Raw genomic sequence first — 24,540 nt, 5'->3', positions numbered from 1 at the left:
TCAGCTTGATCGCAGCGCACACACCTATGTTTTCCGCAGTGAATGATTTTGGGATGAACTCTGATAAATGTTTTTAGTTAACATTGTTTTGGAATGTTTGGAATAAATGATATTTATGTTTGGGTTATATTAAAAATGAATTTTTTACCCTTGATTTTTGGGTCGTTACAAGTGGTATCAGCGCCTTGGTTTGAGGGATTCAGACATACTTTAGGGTGAGCCTGAACTCAAACTGAGGATCTGTAAAGTTTTCAAAAGAAAAATGTTTTTAAGTAAAGAATTTTTAAGACAAGAAAGGGTGTGGTGCATGCAATCAGCCGAGCTCAAGTAAGTTTCCCCATAGTACCCATATATGTTATTTGTTATGACTTGATTTATGAATCTGAGAATCGCCTGCTAGTTAGGGTTAGGGGAAATGCCTTTATATGTTGTATGAGTTGGTAGACTTGCATGCTAGTGCTGAGTAGTCAACAATAAATTGGCCTGATATGTGGTGCTTGTAGCATTGGGAATATTGGATGCCATGCTAGAATGAGAATGATTATTGGTAATAGTGACTGTTAAGTATATGCTTTTAAAATTGTATACGGTTAGGATCTTATAACCTTATAATAATTTATTTGGCCTTAATTCCTGTTCCTTGTCTGGTTGTGGTCATAGGGTAGAGTCTATTACTCGACGGTCTATTATATCTTGTTCTGTGTATAATTTGCATGCATAAGCCAGCCAATAGTGAGGATGGATAGATGTAGATAGCATGAGTTGTGGTATTTGGGTTGAATGTTCTATGATAGTTCTTTGGATCGGAGTGCTACTGCACGAATGCTGCTTGCTTTGTGATTTATGGAGCTCTTGAATGATAGGAGTCGATCACTAAGTGAATATGACGATATTCAGGAGGTAGATGGTTGGCATCATGAGGAGTTCTTCAGCAGTTGATGACAGGGAGAGGTTGGGAACCTAGGAAAGCCTAGGATATGCTCCAGTGAGTTAATGGGGCGGTTTAGTGAGATTAGGAACCTAGGGGGAGCCTAGGAGTTGCTTTGGTGGGTATCGTGATGTTGTTTAGCGGATATTTGGTGCATCAGTGGAGTAGGTGATTTACAGGATTCGGGAGGATTGTTAAGGAAAGTATGGATAGGTGTGGAAGGTAGTATGGGCCTATACCACTGAAAGCACATGATCCATACTCAAATCAGTGAGAGTCTTGGAGAATCTAAGAAGCTTATGGGAAGGAGAATTCTTGGTTATGCTCTGATAGTGGGGATAGCTGCTTTGCCAGATGAGGATGAGCACACATGAGGGAGGACCAGGGTTTGGTCCCGACTCCGGTGGTGAGCCAGTTAGTGGAAGGACTGCTAGGGTTTTTGGAGTTCACCTTAGATCTCTTGTATCAGGCGGAAAGGAGTGATTGTGCGATCTATTGCACTTTCGGGATTGGAGACTATGTCTTGGGGGTAGTTAGTAGTCCGGTTTAGAGCAGAGGTTGCTCCAGCTATTGCAGTTCTGTCGTTGACGATTGAGCTGGTGAGTGGGTCAGGGTGCGAGACCCTGAATGATATGAGTCCCAGAGCCCGAGGGATGAAGATTTATTTGGAGTACCTCGAGCAGAGAGGTTCAGGTCATGTGAATTTAGTGGAGTATCTCGGGAAGAGACCCAAGAGTTCATATTAGCTTTTGAGTGGCCAGTAGGGCCAAATTCAGTGTAGTACTTGTGAGAAACTGCATGAGGAAGTTTTTTTTTTTCGTTTCAATGGTTTTAGTAAACATATCTCTGGGTTTGTTTCCCTGCTTGTGTTTGGGTTATACCTTCAAACATTGTCATATGTCATTTGCATACCGTGGGTTACAGGGTGGTTAGTGAGTCGTTTCCCATTTTGATGGTTTGGAGCGTCCAATGTTATTTGGGTCTATGGTTGAGATCGGTTCAGGGACGTGATGCGGAAGGTCTACGGTCAGGATTGGTGACTCAACCATTATGCTTGAGTTGGCTTTTGGAAGCGCCAGGGTAAGTGGTCTACTGCGGAGACTTTAGTCTGGGCATCGGTTATTTGGACTTTAAGATATAAGCGTGGCATCATTTCAAGGCGTCGGAGATTATTAGTTTCGCTAGGATTCGGGAAGTGTTGTCTGATATTTAGGAGTTGTGTGGTCTTTTGGGGTTTAGTCCAGTAATAGAACACTAGCACGGGTAAGCAACATGTTGTCAATAGTTTGGTTATTAAAGAGCAAAAAGGTTTGGGAATCCTTCAAATCTTATGTATTGTGAAGACTTAGTCAAATCTAAGTGAGGGAGAATCACGCATGTATTCAGGACATGGGCAGGTATGAGACCGGGATGAGTTTCTCATCCTCATCGAGGAAAATGGCGGCCCAAGTGGCCATTTGGTTTGAGGGTTGTGTGAGTTTAGAGTTCGGTAAAACTCCCCAGCGTGTGAATCGCATCTTCTTGGGGCTGGATAACAGAATTTTGGGAAGCAGGTTGGGGCTCCAGTCATGAATTGAGTTCAATGCGGGTGTTCGGTCGAGTGTATGCTCGACTCGGTATGCGTTTCGAATTGATAGATCAGGGGTAAGTCATTGGGCTGCAGTTGTGTTAGGATGAAAGTGCTGTAAGACTACGGGGGAGTCGTAGCATTCACTAATGGTCAATTGCGGCGAAAGTGTTGTAAGACTACGGAGGAGCCGTAACATTCACTAATGGTCAGTAGGGTGAAAGTGTTGTAAGACTACGGGGGAGCCGTAACATTCACTAATGGCCAGTAGGGTAGAAGTGTTGTAAGACTACGGGGGAGTCGTAGCATTCACTAGTAGTCAGATAGTGTGGAAAGTGTTGTAAGACTGCAGAGGAGCCGTATCATTCACAAGCAGTCAGATAGTGCGGGAAGTGCAGAAAGACTATAGGGTAGCTGTGGCATTCACGGATTCGTTCAGATGACTTAGGACAAGGTGGTCCATTTCGCAAGGTTGTGAGTAGGTCACAACATAATTGTAATAAGGAAACAGTAGGTTGAAGGAGATCGGGTGGGATGTAAGGCAGCAGTTATTCTGGTAGCATTCACTTTTTTGCGTCGGATTCAGTGGCGACAGGTTGTCAGCCTATCATGATCGGGTGGATCAAAGGATTGAAGGAGCCATGAGTGGCGGTATAGATAGGGCAATTATTGTCAGACGAGGTATCCTTAGGAGGTCATGTGGGACTGTTGTGCATGTGTTTCTGGCTCAACAATCGAGTAGTTATCTAGTGTTCCGGATAGTTGACAGACAAGTTGGGACTAGGAAGGTCCCGATTGTTCTTCAGGAAAGTAACTATGTGGCAGCAAGATGAGTTGGAGTGATTTTAGTGATTTGGGGTCCATGTGTGGAGTTGCTTGTCGTTCGAGGCATATACTAAGTTGGTTACGGTTGGACTAAATAATATCATAAGTTGAATAGCCAGTTGGGAGATAAGTGCAATGAACTCGACAATGATTCGATGTGAGCGGTTTGTCAATGAGACAGACCATCTCGAGACTTCAGGTTTTAGATGGAGTAAATGCGATCATGTTGCAAGAAATTCGTTCATCTTTGGGTTTTTGAACCCTGCGGGGGATGGTTTTGGTTGCCCTGGGAAGGCTGGGGTATGCTTGTGGTTGTGACCATGTCGTTCAAGTTGTCGGGCGTGTAAGCGATGGTAAGGAATGATTTCGAGGACGAAATCTAATGGAGTGTTGGTTGTGGAGAGCCAAATAAAAATAAAAAAAATTCAGATTTTGGTTAAAACTCACAAATAAAAATAAAAATAAATAAATAAATAATAATGTTAAACGCGCGAAAGCATCATTGCAGTCTATCAGCCATCCCATTTTCAAAACGCATCAGTGTATTTCCATACGCAATTCCGTACACCCCCAAAAAGTTCCACGTCGCCTCCATGGAACCAACTGGTATTAGGGTTTCTCCTTCAAAGTGTCTATAGACATACTTTGGTGGTGATTGCAGAAGGACTTAGTTACTGATAGTGATTTGCATTTTCGGGCAATTTGGAGAGTATTAGATGGATCCGAAGAGGAAGTCGAAGGTAAGCCTGTTCGATGTGGTGGATGAAGCCACATTCACCACCAAGCTTAACATAGACGACGGCAGAACCACCGCTCACGGCGTCTATATTAGCAACATGTCGGTGGTCAACCGGTGGAATGGACGCCCATACTCACAGCGTTATTACGACATGTTGGAGAAGAGGACGATTTTACCAGTCTGGCATAAGAAAAGGGAATTTCTGAAAGCATTCAAGGATAATCAAGTTCTTATCATAGCCGGTGAATCTGGCAGCGGTAAAACCACACAGGTCACTCCCAACCTTTATTATTTATACCAATCTCTCTTTGTTGCTAATTTCGTTATGCATCAGAAACGTATTTTAAACTGTTCTTTTGCTAGGTAGATTTGTTGTTGAACTAGAAATCTTAAACTGCAAAGTTTTGAAAATGGCAGATTCCTCAGTTTGTTCTGGAAACCATTGATGTAGAAAGTCCTTATAATCACAAGAGATTCATGGTTGGATGCACTATGTCTGTTTCTCGTCGAGTTGCAGAAGAGATGGATGTAACCATTGGGGAAGAAGTCGGTTACAGTGTTCCTTTTGACGACTGGATCAGTGATAAAACTGTTTAGAAGTAAGCTTATACATGTTAGAATCCAAATCACATTTCTTAATGATTACACTTGCATTCATCTTCTTCTCTATTTTGTAGGTATTTGATTGATGGTATGCTTTTGAGAGAAGCCATGAATGATCCACTTATATGGAGGTACAAAGTGATAATTCTTGATGAGGCCAATGAAAGATCATTAGCTACAGATATGTTGCTTGGGGTTCTAAAGGGAGTGTTGAAGAAAAGACCTGATCTTAAGCTGGTTGTAATCAGTGATACTCATGAGGCTGAAAAGTTTCAAGCTTATTTCTTTGGTGCACCTTTGATCAAACATCCTGGTAGACTTCATCCTGTTGAAGTTTTTTACACCCAGGAGCCTGAAAGGGACTACCTTGAAGCAGCAATCCGAACAATGTTGCAAATACATATGTGTGAACCTCAAGGTGACATACTCGTCTTCCTCACTGGAAATAAAGAGATAGAAGATGCATGTCACAAGATAACAGAAGAAGTTTCCAGAATGGGAGATCAATTAGGGCCAGTGAATGTTGTACCTCTGTATTCTACACTCACTCCATTGATGCTGAACAAGATATATGAACCTCCTCCATTTCCATTAACTAAGGGTGGTCTTGCTGGAAGAAAGATTGTATTTTCAACAAACATTGCAGAAACTTCATTCACCACAGATGGGATTGTTTATGTCATAGACCCTGGATTTGCAAAGCAAAAAGTCTACAATCCACGAGTGTGTGTTGTGTACTGTATTGCCTATCACATTATTAGCAAAGATAGGACTTAGGAGGTTGTTAAGGATACAATCTAACCTTATATTTGTGGCTTTCAGACGAGGACCAATCATGGTGCTATGAGAACTTTATTGATTTTAGGGCGCTTAAATCTGTAGATAATGTTAGGCAACAACTAGGTCGTATAATGAATAGGTTCAACCTCAAGTTATGCAGCACGGATTTCAACAGTCGTGACTACTATACCAACATAAGAAAGGCTTTGTTAGCAGGATACTTTATGCAGGTTGCCTATTTGGATAACAGTGGACATTACTTGACTATGAAAGAGAATCTAGTTCGTTGCATCTTCCTTTTAACCTGTTTTCTTTTGTATTTATATATACTTTGGTAAAATTAAACCTGCATTTGATGTGTATTTTGGTTTGGTGTCTCATGTCTGCAGGTAGTTAATTTGCATCCATCTAATTGTTTAGACCACAAGGCAAAGTGGGTTATTTACAACGAGTGTGTCTTAACAAACAAGAAGAAGACGTTCATCCGCACAGTTACTGATGTTCGCGGGGAATGGTTAGTCATCTTTACTAAAGAATATTTCCTCTAGTTTTTTTTTTTCACTCTATGTCCATGAATGAGCTTTGTTTTAACTTTGTGATGTGATATAGGAGATGTTAGAATTCATGGTTTCCATCCTTCATGAATCATCTCATTTAATGACTAACATTCTTTTTGATCAAATAAACAGTAGCATTGTTATAAAAACAGTGAGTCAGTGAAAGATAGAGTGAGAAATATTAAAATCATTTACGTGATCAATAAAACATGTATACATATCATAGAAGCATAGAAAAATAGAATTCAGAAAGATAGAATGAAACAAAGGGCTTCTAGCAAATTAGTAGAAAAATCTAACGAGATAATTTTAGAGATCTCCAAAGATGGTTATTGAGAAGAAGATAGCAGATGTTACACTTTTCATAATCCCTCACTTTTATTCGGTGGAAAATCACAAAATGTATCTTTATTTTTAATTTGTTTTAACTATTATTTATTGAACTTGATTCATTCATTCAGGTTGGTTGGGATTGCACCACACTACTATGATCTTGACAACTTCCCACAATGTGAAGCAAAACAACTTCTTGAGAAGCTTTACAAGAAAAAGGAACAACACAAAAGGTAGAAAGCAGCTCTTGTCATTAATTCTACAAATCAAATTTAGTGAGTGTGAGTGATTATGATCGAAATTCTGAATCATTTCCAAGTGCTCCTGGTTTTTGTTTTAAAACTCCAACTGGCAAATCAGCCCATGTTTAACACCCTGTTTTGAAAGAAAGCCACAGAGGCTATATCAACTTGGTTTTAAAACAAGAGAAATTTTGTCTGGTTTTGTAGATATAATAGAAAGACATGGAATATTATGTTGGGTGTCATTTTGCTCTGTTGGTAAAAAAAAAAAAAAGTTGTCAAATTAAATGTCATATATTGTGTGCTTATCCTTTAAAAATATTTATTTGTGTCACTTGGCTAAATAAAATCAAGTTTAAACAAGGATAGTTAGTACATAAATCGAAGACATTATCATTGGTTGCACCCAAAAAAAGGAGTAAATTTGTATTGTTTCAAGGACTAGTCTATCTATATGCTGTATTAAATGACTAATCATTTGGCCTTTGGCTAACTCTCTATTTTAAAACCTTGTTTACGTCCAATTTGTGTAAAACAGAAATAAACTTAAATTTTCATCTAATGTGATAGTGATTTTCTAAAATTTACTTGTATCATAATACAATCAAAGTTTGATAGCGATCAATTGTAATCACTCTCTTAGCACATTTGTATTGCTTACAAATTTACAATATCTAAAATGAGAAATAGCTAGTGTCAGTGTCTCTAATTTTTGGTATGTATATGATGTTAGCCTCTTGAACACAATTTAAATGTTAATTACTTGTAATTGAACTCAATGCAACAACAAACAAAGAACATCCCTTCTAAAATGCTAAATAGCAACTTGTTGGGCTTTGGATTTTGTTGCGATCAATTCTTATCTCCATAGATTATATATTCACTAGTTCTTGTTATTTTGGTTCCGGATCATTGATCAGACAACGTTCTTAATGATGATATCCATGTTAGTATAACTGAGAGCATAAACGCTTAGATTTATGCTAGAGCTTGTGCCACCCCTTGTTATCGAATCAATGAGATAATCAATGAAATCCGGGATGCATTGTTCAATCTATTTTGCTTGATATTCCACTTTATGTTCGACATATCTTAACTCAACAATTGGTATCTGAGCATGTGTTGTAACAATCAATTGGAATTTGATCGTGTTCATTGTTGTTTTTTTTTTATCTATATCAATTCATAGATCAAATCGGTTTCGTGTTTGTTCAAATTTCATTTGAATTTGTCAATCAAGTCTTGTTTATCATCGTGTTGAAAACACTCGAGTAATTTTGAATTATGCAAAATTTGCTGGTTCAAATTCTTGAGCTCCTCTTCTCTTTTCAGATTAATACGATGATTAATGTGAAAGAATGGGAGATTATCTATATGGAATTGATGAGAATATTTGTCCTTCAATCAAGAATGGTTTGTTTGATCCAAACATTCCTAAGTTGTTTTGGTGGAGGTACTCCAGATGAAACAACTCTGGTGAACAAGAAGATGATCCAAAATAACAAGAAGTTTTTAAGGGAATTACAATGTGGCATTCCTCTGTACATTCTGGTTCATGTAAGGAAGAACAAAACTACTAAAGAGATGTGGAATGCACTGAAAGAGATGTATGAAGGAACCGATAAGAAGAGGAGTACGGTGACAAACAAAATGGTAAAGAATCATTGGATGAGGTCTACTAGAGGTATTGTTTACTTAGTTACAAACTTAAGAAAGATGAAGTTGTTCGTAGTCAACATGAAAGCAATATCAGTTTCATTCAGTCATATGTAAAGAATGGAAATAATTTACTATTATTATTAAGGGTCATGAGAAGATTGATTCACATTCTCTAAATAAACTGTATGGTGTCTCAAAATCTCACAAGGGAGATGTTTTGGAAAGTTTGAAAGAGAAAGGTTTAGGTGGGCCTTTATCTTTGGCGCTCGTCTTGAAAATTGATATTGAAAAAGGAATAATGTCCGATAAGGATAATGAAAGTGATGAGGACTCTAATGATGAAGATCTTGCTTTGGTTGCAAATTCTACAAAGAAGTTCTATAGGAAGTCAAACTTTTCAAATCTTCAGAACAACTACTCTAAGTTCAAGGATAGAGATAAGAAGAATCAAGAATGATGAAAGTTTGGAGAAGAAATAATGCACAAACCCTAAATATTAAGGTTTTGGTACAGGCCACGTATGCCCAACGTACATGATGAAAACACGCTTCATTTAAAAATACTACAAGGGACCAAAATGCAATCAAATTACATACCAAGGAAATAAATGGAATACCTTAATAACAAGATGTTACAATAGCTATAAGATTTGATTTCGTAGTTAATTCCATAGTTAGATAGCTACGTAATTTGATTTTATAGCCAATTCCGTAGCTGAATATCTATGGAAGTTGATTCTATAGCAAATTCAAACTTTAGCTACGAAATTTAATTTTGTAGCAATTTGCGTATTAAATTAACTACGGAATTTGATTACGTAACAATTTTTCGTAGTAATTCAACAACTAGGTGTAAGACCCATGTATTACATGAGTTAATTAAAAAAATTAAATATAAATGTTTAAATATTTAAGAACTTTGGATTTATAAGAAAATAAGAAAAATAATAAATTATTAAAATTGATTTTTTTATCTTTTAAATTTAAATTTTAAATAAATAAACAAAATAAATTAATGAGCTTTAATTTGGAAATTTTGAAATAAAAATGTAAGTCCATTAATGAAATTGATATTCATTTATTACAAATTTATTGTAATTATTACATTAAAGTATTATATGAAATTTAGTAAAATAGGAGAACCCATAAAATGACATGTGGAAAAGAAATTACTTCAAAATAACCATAAAATGACATTTGGCAAATTGAATGAGAGTGTGACAAGTGACAAAAAAATCTTCATTTATTAGAGTAGACTAGTTGTGATTACGGGTTGATTAAAACAAAATGTTAAATAAAAAAGATTAAATGAGAAATTTATCTGAATTAAAATTATGAAATAACTGAAAATGGAAGAAAAAAATGCAAAAAATAAATAAATTATAATTATGTGTTTAGTTATTAGATCCATGTACTAAACGGGTAAATTATCACAAAATGTTAAACACAAAAGTGTAAACTATAAATTTATTTGAAATTGAAATTCAAAATTTAAAATTTGAAATTAATAGTCATTATGATAGGTTTAATTTATGGAAACTAAATTAATGATATATTGGAAATAATTGGAAATAAAAAATAAAGTAAATGACAAGTGGAAAATAAATATATTTCAAAATTATGACAAAATGACATGTGGTCAATTGAATGAGAGAATGACATGTGACAAAATCATTCTTACTTATTAGGGTAGATTTGGATTTATAAGAAAATAAGAAAAATAATAAATTATTAAAATTAATTTTTTTTATCTTTTAAATTTAAATTTTAAATAAATAAACAAAATAAATTAATGAGCTTTAATTTGGGAATTGTGAAATAAAAATGTAAGTCCATTAATGAAATTGATATTCATTTATTACAAATTTATTGTAATTATTACATTAAAGTATTATATGAAATTTATTAAAATAGAAAAACCCATAAAATGACATGTGGAAAAGGAATTAATTCAAAATAATCACAAAATGACATTTGACAAATTGAATGAGAGTGTGATGCAAAAAAACATTCATTTATTAAAGTAGATTTTCTTGTAGTGATTTAGGAGATTAGTTATTATGGTCATTTCTCAACCAACAGTTAGATAAAACCGAGATAATAAAGTTAGTTTGAACGACAACAATATATATGAAACTATGAAAACTTGCTGAAAACTACCAAAAAAAAAAAAACAATTAAGGAAAAATTGGATTTTGCAACCACACATTCCAATTCTTTAAGGCTTTAGCATTTCGAACCGAAAACCAATTGAACTAATAACAAACAATGTTGTAAAAAATAAACTCCTTCCGGTAATGGGAATCACGAAACATCACCATATTCTAATATGTTCAAAGAACTCAAATCATAGTCATAAAAATTGCATCAAGAATCGCTCGCTCCAATATCACAACATGCTTGTCATCAACCCACAAAAACACATCGAATATAGAATGAAACGTTAGAATCACCAAATCCGTCCAAATAGTCTCCATACCTCAAAAGCTAAAGAGCGCCAAGAAAAATAAATGGGAAATACCCTCCACCTTCTATTCATAAACCGGTCACAACATTGAAGGGATGTCAATACCAAGATTGCTCGTAATAAGCAGTCGATCTAATAAAGCACCCAAAATAAGAATATTAATCTTAATATACATTAGAAATATTAATATTTCGATCAATTATATACAAGTATTTATATTTCCATTAGAAAAAAATGTTTAAAAAATATTATTAGTAGTGATTGTAGTATCCTATCCCCTAATCTAATAAATAAAAGCATTTTCGCCACGTGGCAGTCAATTAGCCCTCCCGAATTATCCCGCCTATTTCATGCAAGTGAATTTCCGTCTATGCCCTTGCTCTTGAATAGGCATATGGTTTTGAATATGGTTTTGAATTTCTGTAATCCCAATTGTTGATCTCCTTAGATCTCGCGGATTTCTAATTGACCCGATCATCTCAAATGCCTTTAATTTAGGAACCTGGTTGTATTTCCAAATGAATTTCGCAAGTTACTTTTTCCTCTGTTCTTCGATATCAATTATTCATACTTAATTTTCATCCCCAATTTCAGTTGGATCGTCACTTTTTCTTCAACCTCTCCTTAAATCGGAGACGTAAAATCTATATATCATTTTTTATTTCGTCTGTATATCATTCTCTTTCCATCATTATTTTAAATATCAACCTTACATAGTCTTACGTAAAATCTCGATTCAGATGGATCCATTGAAAATTAGTTAAATCGATCGGAGGTTGTGTGAAGGTCAGAGCTCTCATAGATACATACACACTTAAGACGAAATAGGTTTTGAGCATATTCGTGATTTAGGTGAATTTACCCATTCTTGATTTTTCTGTTTCCTTTGTTTTAGATTAAATCGTAATATAAGATTAAGGGATGGAGTTATTTCAGATCGGGAACTTCAGGATGCCTGAAAAAAGAAGGTATTTTTTCATCTGATTACACAAAAGTTGGCTCAATCAACTTCTTATTTTATCCATTTAGATGGATATTGATTAAATCTCTTCCTTATACTCGGTTTTTATACTTTTGATTTGTTGGATTCCGTTTTTGCAGATAGAAATGGAGAAGGAACCAGTACAAATGGTGGTGCCTCATGGTGATTGTCTCTGAAAGGATTTCTGGTGGAACTGATGATCTAGAAAATATCACAAAGTTGTTGTGCTGTAATCTGTATGTTTTCCCTTGTATTTTTTTTAGTTGCAAAATGAATGGAAATGAATTTGATTCCATTAAAGTATGTCTGTTGCGTCTTCAGATTGATCGAGAAATGTTGATTAGCCCTAAAAATGCAAGTTTGGGGTTTGCTACTTTGACAAACATACTTGGATTGGCTAACGGGGCAGTTACTGATGAGGTGCTCATAAAGTACATGGTATTTTCCGGATTCAGGACAATTCCTTTCTTTTTACAATCAAGCAAACCTTGGAATTTAGTTTTCTTTCAAAATCTCATCTATGTTTTCTTTTAGGTTTAAAAAACAGTTTTCATAACTACATGAAGATCAACAGAAAATGAATGAAAAGAAGTTTGAATAAGGGCAATCAAATTCTATCAGATAGAACGCTATTACTTATCCATCATTGCATATATCGTTTCTAGAGTTTTTGGTTTATAGTGATGAAATCGGTTTTAACAAATTTGTTTCACTTTATAATTCTTCTCTTGAATCTTTTTGTGAAATTTGTCGATAAAGTGACATTAATATGCAATAATACTTGGTGATAGGACACATATTTGGGATGAAGATGCCTTTGATTTTTAGTTGTTAGTTTCACTTTGTAGTGGTTCATATTTTCTTTCACTTTTAGATAATAAGGACCTACACAGATGAGTACAAATTTTTTCTTCCTTTTCTTTATTGGAATGGTGTACATATGGGAAGTTTTTGGGAACAAAAGAAGCACCATATATGTTTTTGACTTTTTTGTCCCTTCCATATTCCCTATGTATCTGCTTATCCTCATTATCTATTTCTTGATAACTATTGCAGCTTTGTTGCAACAATAACCTTCTTTTGAGTTGTCTGGAAAGCTTGCAGCTGACACCAATCGAGTCAAGGGTGAGCGAGTCTTTTGTTCACTTCTTCCCTCTCTATTTCTTATAGATAATAGAAATAGATTTTCAAGAAACTAAATTAATATGATAAATAATGGTTTAATTGACACTTTTTTCGGATAGGTGTGACATTGTTGTTTACTGAGCCACCAGATGCAAGGAAACCAGAAATAAGATGGAGGTTTTATCTTTTTAAGGGTAGTGAAGTGCTTAATGGTGGGCTTGATCATGTCCTTCTGTTATCTAATGTAAAAAATGATTTTGTGTGAATTTTAACAACTTCTATTTAGAATAAATAAATAAAACAAGTAATTTGTTTTCCAAATTACTTTTATTTAATATTAACAAAGTATTATTGTTATAAAAAGTAATTTGTTAATTACAAAATATTTAGTTTTCAAAAAAACACTCCTGTTCCAAAAAACACTACTGTTGGAAAACTAAAACAAGTAATTTGTTAAAAAGTATCTTAATATAATAAGTTGTCTTGAGTATGTATGAACAAAATTTAAGAATTTGTAATTAGCAAAAATGGCCAAAGTGACCATAAAGATAAAAATGGTCGTTTTCACTAATAAAATTACTTTCATTTTGATTAATTCAATAAATTATATTGCTATTTAGTGCATTTAAAGCATGAATCCGCCAAATGCGATAAATACCAATATACTTTTACACACATTATCAAATTTGCCAAAATTACCCTTCCATTGTCAATCATGCTCTTTAACTAATGAATTTCCTATAATACCCTTGCCTAAGATGTGCCTAAAATCAAAATCTTCCATATCGGCTCAACAACATAATTATATTTAATGCGATAAATAACAACCCACTTTATAAGATTGCAAATTATTTTGTATGATTTTTTTTTTTAAAACTTAACTTTTGTGTGTTAGGTAAGAGGGTAAATAGAAACTCCAACATTATTTAATGCATTTAAGCCATGTATCGGGTAAATACAACAAATACCAATCTACTTTATAATAATCAATTATTATTATTATTATTAATGCATTTGGGCCCTATATATGTTTTTCTGTCTAAGAAGTTGTTTATAAGAATGTATGTTTTTTTTTTTTTACTTTCCCATATTGCCCTTACCTAACATGTGTTTTTCCTTGTGATCACTTCTTCCTTGATGTTGCCAACCAATATTAACATTTGAAATCTATTCGTTATATGGGTCTATATTTGTGAAAATTGGATCTACGTTCCATGATTTCTAACTATGTTTGTAAGATTTAAGACACGAGTTTAGGTGAAGATATATTTTTTTTTGACAGATCTAATTTTTTCGGGCGTAATAGCTTTGAACATTGATTTATGTGGAATGTGGCTTAAAGTGGAACTCATTTTTTGTATTTTTTCCCTCCTTTTTTATGTAAGGGTAAGGGTTACTAATTTATGCAATATAAAAAGGGAATGGAATTATTCAGGTTTTGTTAACTTTACTCTTTCTGTTTTGTATTATCCGCTAAAAGTATTTCTTCTTGATTGGAGCCGAAGGTTTGTGAAATTTGATTGTGGTTTGATTCATTCAATAACCTGAAAGTTCAATTTAGATAATATAATTGACAACTGCAACTTTTACTTATCTCTCATGGTTATTTCCTAAAAAGCTCACACTTTTGCTGTTAATTATCCAATAACTATGTTTTCCTGGTCTGTTATGTCTCTAAGTAGTTTATTTGCATGGGAACCGATTTAAACAATATAATTTGAACATAATTATGTTGACTGTTGTAGCTGCATATTTTTTGTTGTTTATCTTAGTAACATCTTGAAACGTTTGGATTGTTTCTCTTATTTTGAAAACTACTTAGCCATTGGTATTATATGTTTATATATGAATATTAGCAATGTACTTTTACTTTGTTTTTTTGCCCATATTAGTAATATACTTCCATTATGTTATCCGTGTAACATTGTACTTTAGCTTGTGAGTAAATATTATAAATTGTAAATATTTATTACATCTTTCTTATTTGTATAAATATACTAATTATTTAACAAAAATGTATATGAAGGGTGAACATCTATAATAACTCGATCATAAGATTTGCGTAATGTATATGGAAATGATTGTTTTCTCAACTATCTAATATTTCTGCTTATTCCATCTATCGTACTTCCTTTCAAACAACTTGAATTTTTTAATATAAGTTTTGTAACAACTTTTATACCTATTTATTTTTCATTCTGGTCGTAACAATTGCAATATATTATTTTACAAATCATTTAAATACAAATTTGTTTGGGGCGGTTCTTTTATGTTGTGATTTTGTCATCACATAAAAAAAAGAATTTGATTTTTTTAGGGTAAATTTGAAAATATCAGGCTCTTTTTGAGTGCTTAGGTGGTTTTTGGTGTATACTTAATATGAATTTTGTTGGTCATAACTCATAAGTGTGCAAACGAAAAAAAAAAAAACAAACGTATTTATGTTATGTTGTGGTAGATCTCTAATGGAATGAAAAGCAACCAATAATTTTTTATTTATAGAAATACACCATTAACCGTAAAGCTTCACTTAAAAAAACCTATATAAAGAATACTTTACAAATTTATGTTTACACTTGCAAAGAAGTGTACAATTTATGATAAAACTTCGTATTTTTGCACTAAAATTTCATTCCTTTTAGGAATCAAATTTTGCAAAATGAAATACTTTGTTAAAAGTTCTTATGTTTTTGGTTATATAGAAATTTAAAAATTCTATAGTTATCTGTATTTGTTGAGTATATATCTAATTGTAATATAGATTTTATGTTTAACAAATTATAAAACCTAACAAGTTGTTTTATAATGCACCATTTATATTTTCTAATTCATGTGTTAATTGCTTCATTGTTTATGTTTATTTTGTTTTTTGTTTTGCTACGTCATTAATTGTGAGTATCGTCTTCATTTAAAAAAAATTATGCAATTTAAACATGTATGTTTGTATAAAAATAAGGATAAAATTTTATAAGTTTATTATTTTGTATTATCATTTTTAATTATCAGTATTATTTTTCTTCCTTACCCGTGGTTATCACGGGTTATAACCTAATCTCTAAATATAATAAAGTAAGAAGCATTAACCAAAAAAATAAAAAATTCTAGATTTTGGTTAAAATTCACAAATAAAATAAAAAAATAAATAATAATGTTAAACGCGCGAAAGATGATTGCAGTCTATCAGCTATCTCATTTTCAAAACGCATCACATACGCAATTCCGTACACCCCCAGAAAGTTCCACGTCGCCTCCGTGTAACGAACTGGTATTAGGTTTCTCCTTCAAAGTCTCTATAGACATACTTTTGTGGTGATTGCAGAAAGTATTAGATTTGGAGAGTATTAGATGGATCCGAAGAGGAAGTCGAAGGTAAGCCTGTTCGATGTGGTGGATGAAGCCACATTCACCACCAAGCTTAACATAGACGACGGCGGAACCACCGCTCACGGATTCGATTGTAGTAACATGTCGCCGGTCAACAGGTGGAATGGATGCCCTTACTCACAGCGTTATTACGACATGCTGCAGAAGAGGACGAGGTTACCAGTCTGGCATCAGAAAAGGGAATTTCTGAAAGCACTCAAGGATAATCAAGTTCTTATCATAGCCGGTGAAACTGGCAGCGGTAAAACCACACAGGTCACTCCTAACCTTTACTATTTATACAAATCTCTCTTTGTTGCCAAATTCGTCACATTGCAGCGATGATTATCAGTTCTACTACTTGTTTGTTCCAACTAGATAAAATCTGCTATGTCTGTTTGATTTATACAGGGAGTTATGGTGCATGAGAAACGTATTTTAAACTGTTTTTTTGCTAGGTAGAATCCTTGTTGAACTAGAAATTTTAAACAGTTAAGTTTTGAAAATGGCAGATTCCTCAATTTGTTCTGGAAACCATTGATGTAGAAAGTGCTTATAAACACAAGAGATTCATGGTTGTATGCACTCAGCCTCATAGGCTGGCTGCAATGTCTGTTTCTTGTCGAGTTGCACAAGAGATGGATGTAACCATTGGGGAAGAAGTAGGTTACAGTGTTCGTCTTGACGACTTGATCAGTGATAAAACTGTTTTGATGTAAGCTTATACATGTTAGAATCCAAATCACATTTCTTAATGATTACACTTGCATTCATCTTCTTCTCTATCTTGTAGGTATTTGACTGATGGTATGCTTTTGAGAGAAGCCATTAATGATCCACTTCTATGGAGGTACAAAGTGATAATTCTTGATGAGGCCAATGAAAGATCATTAGCTACAGATGTGTTGCTTGGGGTTCTAAAGGGAGTTTTGAAGAAAAGACACGATCTTAAGCTGGTTGTAATCAGTGAAACTCACAAGGCTAAAAAGTTTCAGAATTATTTCTTTGGTGCACCTTTGATCAAAGTTCCTGGTAGACTTCATCCTGTTGAAATTTTCTACACCCAAGAACCTGAAAGGGACTACCTTGAAGCAGCAATCCGAACAGTGGTGCAAATACATATGTGTGAACCTCCAGGTGGCATACTTGTCTTCCTCACTGGCGAGCAAGAGATAGAAGATGCATGTCACAAGATAACAAAAGAAGTTTCCAATATGGGAGATGAGGTAGGGCCAGTGAAGGTTGTACCTCTGTATTCCACACTCACTCCATTGATGCTGAACAAGATATATGAACCTCCTCCATCTCCATTAACTAAGGATGGTCTTGCTGGAAGAAAGATTGTAGTTTCAACAAACATTGCAGAAACTTCGTTCTCCATAGATGACATAGTCTATGTCATAGACCCTGGATTTGCAAAGCAAAAAGTCTACAATCCACGTGTGCGTGTTGAGTCTTCTTTTGTTTCCCCAATATCCAAAGCAAGTGCTCATCTGAGATCAGGTTGTGTTGGAAGAACACAACGGGGTAAATGTTTCAGACTCTACACAGAGAAAAGTTTCAAAAATGATCTTCAACCTAAAACCTACCCAGAGATCCTTCGATCAAACATTGCACATACAGTTCTTACTCTTAAGAAACTCGGTATAGATGATCTGATCCATTTTGATTTTATGGATCCTCCTGCTCCAGAGGCATTGATGCGGGCATTGGAGGTTTTGAATTACTTGGGAGCATTAGATGACAATGGAAACCTGACCAAATTGGGTGAAATCCTGAGTGAGTTTCCCCTTGATCCACATATAGGAAAAATGCTTGTGGCAAGCTCTAAGTTCAACTGTTCAAATGAAATTCTTTCTATATCAGCAATGCTCTCAGGTAAACTACATTATCATCTTTTTTTTTTTTTTTCTTTTAAGCATGCCCATGAGCCTTTTCTATGATAAACCAATGTTTTCTGTAGTACCCAATTGCTTTGTCCAGCCTGGGAAGGCTCAGAAAGCTTCTGTAGATAAAGCAAAAGCGCGATTCAGACACATTGATGGGGACCACCTTACACTTTTGAATGTTTATCATGCTTACAAGCAAAATAGTAAGTACTGTAACTGTATTGCCTATCACATTATTAGCAAAGTTAGGAGGTTGTTAAGGATACAATCTTTTGTGGCTTTCAGATGAGGATGAATCATGGTGTTCTGAGAACTTTGTCAATTATAGGGCTCTTAAGTTTGCAGATAATGTCAGGCATCAGCTAGCTTGTATAATGATTAGGCTCAACCTCAAGTTATGCAGCACGGATCTGAACAATCGTGACTACTATACCAACATAAGAAAGGCTTTGTTAGCAGGATACTTTATGCAAGTTGCCCATTTGGAAAGCAAAGGACATTATTTGACTATGAAAGATAATCTGGTTTGTTTCATCTTTCTTTTAACTTGTTTTGTTATGTATATATATATGTTGGTAAAATTAGACTTGCATTTGATGTATACTTTGGTTTGGTGTTTGTAGGTAGTTCATTTGCATCCATCAAATTGTTTAGACCACAAGCCAGAGTGGGTTATTTACAACGAGTGTGTCTTAACAAGCAAGCTATTCATCCAAACAGTTACTGATGTTCGTGGGCAATGGTTAGTACTCATCTTTACTGAGAAAATTTTCTCTAGTTTTTTTCACTTATGTCCATGAATGGGTTATTATTTTTCACTCGCAACCTAACAAACCCCAGTATGACAATTCTACCCTTGAAAGACAGAAAAAGAATAAAATCAAAATAACATAAATCGAAATCTTCACTCCCTCTTAATCATATGTGACTTGCTCTTCATACCTTCAAATTTGTTATTTGGAATGGCTTTGGTAAGGTTGTCAACAATCTGAATTCTATCATGATGTGTTGGATTTCTTGCTTATTCAGTGTCTGCTTTATTATCACAGAAGAGAGTCGCTTTTCTGCTATTCAGAATGTTAAGTTCCTTCAATATCCTTCCAAGCCAAATTTCTTTACAGATCCCTTGACACATCACCCTAAGATCAGCTTACACACTACTTCTATCAACTACAGATTGCATCTTGCTTCACCACACAAATGTGCAATATCTAGTGGTCGATCTTTCATACACATCATATCCTCTCTAGTTTGCATCTGTGTAAACTTTAACTCCCCTTTTATTAGTCTTTCTGAAGTATAGTCCATATCCTGGTTTCTTCTTTAAGTAGTGAAGAATTTGGAATATAGCTTCCATAAACTCCATTTTGCATTATTAAATAACACTAAGGTTAAGACCCTAACCTTAAAGTAAGACCAACATCTTAGATAATTTCATTATTTTGATGAGCCCAATACATTATATTTATATAGGCCCAATATGATAGAGATGCTCATATAATAGATAAGCCCAATGCATTAGATAGGCGTAGGCCTAAGACACTAAATATGCCCGATACATTATGTAATTCTAATGCTTTAATTAACTAATGGAATTATCTCATCATACACATGGAAGTGTATTACATGTTGACATGTCTTAAACCTTTTAAATCACTTACACTCAAGATCTAGTAATTATTCTTATTAACCAAAGTTCACATCCTTTGATACTTGAGGCGTAAATGCTATACTTGAAATCTCATTTAACATCAACTTTCACGTTAGACAACTTTCATCTAAACTTATCATCAATGTGTATCTTTGACAACCGGTTCATTAATTTAGCGTCCCAAATGAACCTCATTTGATGGCATCTTAACACTTAAAGGTCAACACATATATCCCCAAATAGAGGGTGTTAGAGTTTTCTCCTTCACTTTGTGTCAGACTTGGTTACATAATTCAGAGGACATGGTCGTAGGACTCTATTTGATTTTTGCATACAACTTCCTTTGTATGTTCTCAAAATTTAAAGTGGAAGATGCAGTGAGTAACCTATTGACCCATGTTCAAATCCTGGCATTACTCGGTACTCGATCTTGTAGCCATGGAGTTTCCCATAGAACACTTGGTTTGGATGATCAAGAATTAACGACCCTAACAGTATGTATGGATCCACTTTACCCATAGGGAATCTTTATTATTAGGTATATGTCATGCATGTGACACCAATAAAATTATTTTCCAATTCCAGAGGCTTCTTGTCCCCAACCCATCTTTTTGATCTTTTAACAAATAGACCATCTTCCTAGCTACTTTAGCTTGCCCACTTTTTAGATCCCCTAGACTCTATACAAACCTAAGCAATTTCTCAATCTACTTAGTAATCGATTTACGGAGGATGAAGATACACATACATGTATAATCTCCACATCTCCGGTGGTATCAAAACTCCTTACACCCTTCATTTCTCCTTTTGATGGTTACGTAAAGAACTTCCATTACAATAGTAAGTGATGGGTATCAGGGTGAAAAGGGAATATATTGATGATCAATACACTTGGATAGTTGTAGGATTGTGTCATCACTTTCCTTGAATTTTATTTTCTCCTTATGCCTAGTTTGAATCAAGATGTTCGAAAACTTGGTATTTCCAAAAAGTGGTGTATTATGAGTATTTATGCTCATTCTACCTAAAAGTTAGATAAGGAATAGGATGATGAAAATAGTGTTTTTCAGATATTAGAAGGGATTACGTTTGTTCGTCAAACTAACAAATCAGTTTGAACTTAACTAACCAAAACTGACCAAGTTAGTTTCCAACCTTAAGTAGACCATGTTGGTTTATGATAATATCTCAAGAGCACAAAGCAACCAAGCATAAAAATTAGAACTTGATCATCATATCCCACCATGGATCTTGTTCTAGCGACTTTTTAGCAATAATAATAACTAAGTAGACAGATCGAATCACACCTTCTTGATGTACTAGAAGAGTCGGATTTTTTCTTTATCTTGGAAGATTTAGAGCCCAAAGGAGAACTCCTCTAATGAAGTCGCACCCAAGACAAGTGATCTAGCACCAAAAATGACCAATCTCTTATGTTCTTTACTTATAAACTCGAACCCTAGACTAGGTAGGGATGCCGTGAGTTCTGTAGGCCGAGAGGGGAGGGAGGAGGGAATTCAAAATTCATACCCTAGTAAAGAGTATCATCTCACATATATTTGATATGATTATTCTCTTTAAATTCGTATGATTTATCCCTTTAATTAAGGAAGGGATAAATCCTTACCAATTCAAACTAAGGGCATCCACAATGCATTGAACTCTATAGATTTCAATGGATTACTACATCATTTTTCTACATTCCATACAACTCAATCAATTTTTTCCTACAATGCATTCAACTCTACAAAGTTCAATAGAAAGTTACAAAAGCTAATTTATAGTATGTATTTAAGATTAGAAAACTTTCCTTTTTCCCATTGAAGAGTTTAATTTGTCATTGAACTCCATATCCATTGAATGCCAAGGTGGCATCTCACTATGGTAGAGTTTCATCCATTGAATGACAACTAGAGTTGCTAGTTGCCACCTCATTCAACTCTCTCATTGAACTCACAATTGTGGATGCTTTAAGGATAATTACATCTAGACCCTTAAGATTCATTAGTTTCTAATTAACTCACCTATAAGATGACAAGTTAATAAACTAACCCCTTTAAATTCCCTTTTTTTAATGCTTAAATCATGTTTGGCGTGTAACCCTGTTAATTATGGAAAGTCATTAACTTGTTGTGACCATGAACATATTTCCAACAAACCAAACTAAGGAAGTTGAAAATTTGGAGGCCAGTTTCTTCATTCTATGCTAATCTCTCCTTGACCTCGGCATTTGTAGTCTTTTGGATCACATCCTTTTTGTCACGCTAAAAAACACCAAAATGACCATGTGACACTAAAATCACCAATTATAGATACGAAGACAACTTCCCTATCTCAAACCCTTCTTGCCTTTGAAATAAAAGTAGAGATCTCCATTGATGGTTATAGAGAAGAATGTAGAAGATGTTACACTTTTCATAATCCATCACTTTTATTGGGTGGAATCCGAATTGGATCTCAAGTATAAATCTGTATTTAATTTGTTTCGATTAGTTTGTTTTCACTGTTATTTATTGAACTTGATTCATTCATTCAGGTTGGTTGAGATTGCACCTCACTACTATGATCTTGACAACTTCCCACAATGTGAAGCAAAACAACTTCTTAAGAAGATATACAAGAAAAAGGAAGAGACTAGAAACAAGACAAGGTAGAAAGCAACTCTTACTTGTCATTAATTCTACAAATCAAATTTAACGGAGTGTGAGTGAGTGACTGATTATGATCTAAATTCTAAATCACTTGTAAGTAGTAAGTGCTCATCGTTTGTACTCATCAAATTATATGCCTTAGTGAGACACACCTTCTTAGAAGTTAGAACATTCTTTAAGCCTAATGATATTTCACCCTTTTTGCAAAGGATTCAATGATAGCCAACAATGGCATTTAGAAAGTATATAAGTTATAACATAAAGAACGTAAACAAAAAGATATAAAATCAAGACATGGAGTTGTTTATGGTTTTTACTAAGTTGAAGGATCAAATGTAAGAAATAACAATAACAATCTAATTTTATTGATTTGTTTTTGTTTTAGCGTCTTCTATTTTCATGTACTTTGAAACATTTATCTAATTGTATCAATGTCTACCAAATACAAAACAATTTCACTAATATAGCAAGAAAAAAAAAGTACAATCTTAGTACAACAATATTTTTTTGAAAAATGTATCCAATTATTACAATGTCATCCAATGCAATTTTCACTAATATAGTAAGGAAAAAAAATGGTACAATATTAGCACAACCTTTTCACTCCCCATAATCTCTCTCTCTCTCTCTCTCTCTCTCTCTCTCTCTCTCTCTCCCCACAACCTTTATTTTATTCATTTGTATTCAAAGTATAGAGGTCATTATTAGTTTGCTATAAATTTATTATACATAAATTTAAGAAACAAAGGTATGTTGTTACAAATTGCATATATCTATACAAAATGTTATATGCTTTAATCAAATGGGTTAAATGTAAGAAACAACAATGTACTTTCATTGATTTGTTTATTATAGCATGTTAGTGTCAAATTATCTATTATAACATTATACTTTCAAAAATCTACCTAGTTATAGCAATGTCATCCAAATACAAAACAACTTTTACTACGATAATGAAACAACATTGAAGGTATAATCCTATAATTGAGTAGATTTTCTAAGTACAATGCTTTGCTAAAGAAAAAACTGAAAGTACAATGTGGTATTAGAAAGAAAATGAAAGTATGATTCTATAATACACAAATATATGCCAATGTGAGACTAGCCCACTTGGTAGAGGCTTTGCCTCTTAAATTGGAGGTCTCGAGTTCTATTCTTATCATATCATCTCACTCTCATTTCTCCCTATTAAAACATTGTATTTGAAAAATCTATCCGATTATAGCAAATGTCATCAAAATACAAAACATTATTCTCTACTATAATTGAGTTCATTTTTCCAAGTACAATGTTTTAATAAGCAAAATAATAATAACTAAAAGCACTAATAGAAATACATAAAAGTTCGAGACTATAATCAACAAATAAACTAATCTTGTTGTCAATCATGAGACTTGAACTCTCAACCCCTTAGTGGATGAACACCTTTTCAAACACCTTATACAGCAAGACAAAGAAAAATATAATGCTATTATTTGCATTTAGTCTTTTATTTTAAGGTTAAATGCAATTATAATGCTATATTTTGCATCTATTCCTTTATTTATCATAGATCAAGAAAATTATGAGCACCCACGGCATAAAATTTGTGAAAAATCCAAATCGTGTATATTAAAACACTGTTTGTGTTAATTATAATAAAATAGGCTCTGAAATGATATCCTATCATAGAAAACGTATGCCTGAAAGGCATGTAAGGAGCCAAAAATACCTACAATAAATGAAGTTTTCCCCATTAAGTCTTAAACCTTTTTACAAATTTATCATCATTTATTTTTAAGTTCAATATTGGTTAGAATTCTTTTGGTTTCAAAGTAAAGATTGATTACTATGTTAAAACTTGAAAATATAATTGTTCTGGAGTATAAATATGTGAAATTGAAAATGTGGGAAGCACTTCATTTCTATATTAATTAACAAAACTAAACTGATTGTGGGATGAAAGAAATAGAAAACTCATTTTAGAAGATGGAAAGTAAATATAAAATATGCAAAGGTAATTAAAATGAGTTTTCATGTTAACTTTTTTTACCATAAGCAAAGTCAATGTATAATTTTTAACCTTACTCCGTACATTATTAAATTATTAATTTATAATTAGTGAATGTTTTATTTACAATAATAAAAAAATCATCATAACAAAAACTCATTACAAGCCAAACAAGATTATGATTAAAAAA

General features: G+C 33.7%; 1 protein-coding gene and 1 pseudogene across 2 annotated transcripts; both read left to right on the top strand.

Annotated features, from left to right (window-relative positions):
* Positions 1-3,848: 3,848 nt before the first annotated feature.
* Positions 3,849-8,399, top strand: LOC145100931 (putative pre-mRNA-splicing factor ATP-dependent RNA helicase DEAH2; annotated as a pseudogene). Its single transcript, XR_013705368.1, has 6 exons — positions 3,849-4,330; positions 4,477-4,658; positions 4,737-5,723; positions 5,832-5,956; positions 6,461-6,565; positions 7,907-8,399. The product of XR_013705368.1 is annotated as a putative pre-mRNA-splicing factor ATP-dependent RNA helicase DEAH2 (transcript).
* Positions 8,400-16,008: 7,609 nt separating this feature from the next.
* On the top strand, positions 16,009-22,581 carry LOC145100921 (putative pre-mRNA-splicing factor ATP-dependent RNA helicase DEAH2). The gene is made up of 7 exons (XM_079038066.1): positions 16,009-16,445; positions 16,682-16,884; positions 16,963-18,047; positions 18,133-18,261; positions 18,344-18,582; positions 18,682-18,800; positions 22,246-22,581. The coding sequence occupies exons 1-7, from the start codon at positions 16,152-16,154 to the stop codon at positions 22,361-22,363; spliced, it is 2,187 nt and encodes a 728-aa protein (XP_078894192.1). The 5' UTR covers positions 16,009-16,151; the 3' UTR covers positions 22,364-22,581.
* The last annotated feature ends 1,959 nt before the right edge of the window (positions 22,582-24,540 follow it).

Source organism: Lactuca serriola, chromosome 1 (assembly GCF_051521515.1).
Source record: "Lactuca serriola cultivar US96UC23 chromosome 1, Lser_US96UC23_V15, whole genome shotgun sequence".
Taxonomy (NCBI): domain Eukaryota; kingdom Viridiplantae; phylum Streptophyta; class Magnoliopsida; order Asterales; family Asteraceae; genus Lactuca; species Lactuca serriola.
This window is presented reverse-complemented; position numbering and strand designations above follow the sequence as displayed.

Excerpts from the sequence above, each read along its gene's own strand:
- LOC145100921 (XM_079038066.1), top strand. The coding sequence starts at position 16,152 with ATGGATCCGAAGAGGAAGTCGAAGGTAAGCCTGTTCGATGTGGTGGAT. Across the intron at positions 18,048-18,132 it reads TATATCAGCAATGCTCTCAG|TACCCAATTGCTTTGTCCAG; the intron begins GTAAACTACATT and ends TGTTTTCTGTAG. Across the intron at positions 18,801-22,245 it reads ACTGATGTTCGTGGGCAATG|GTTGGTTGAGATTGCACCTC; the intron begins GTTAGTACTCAT and ends TCATTCATTCAG.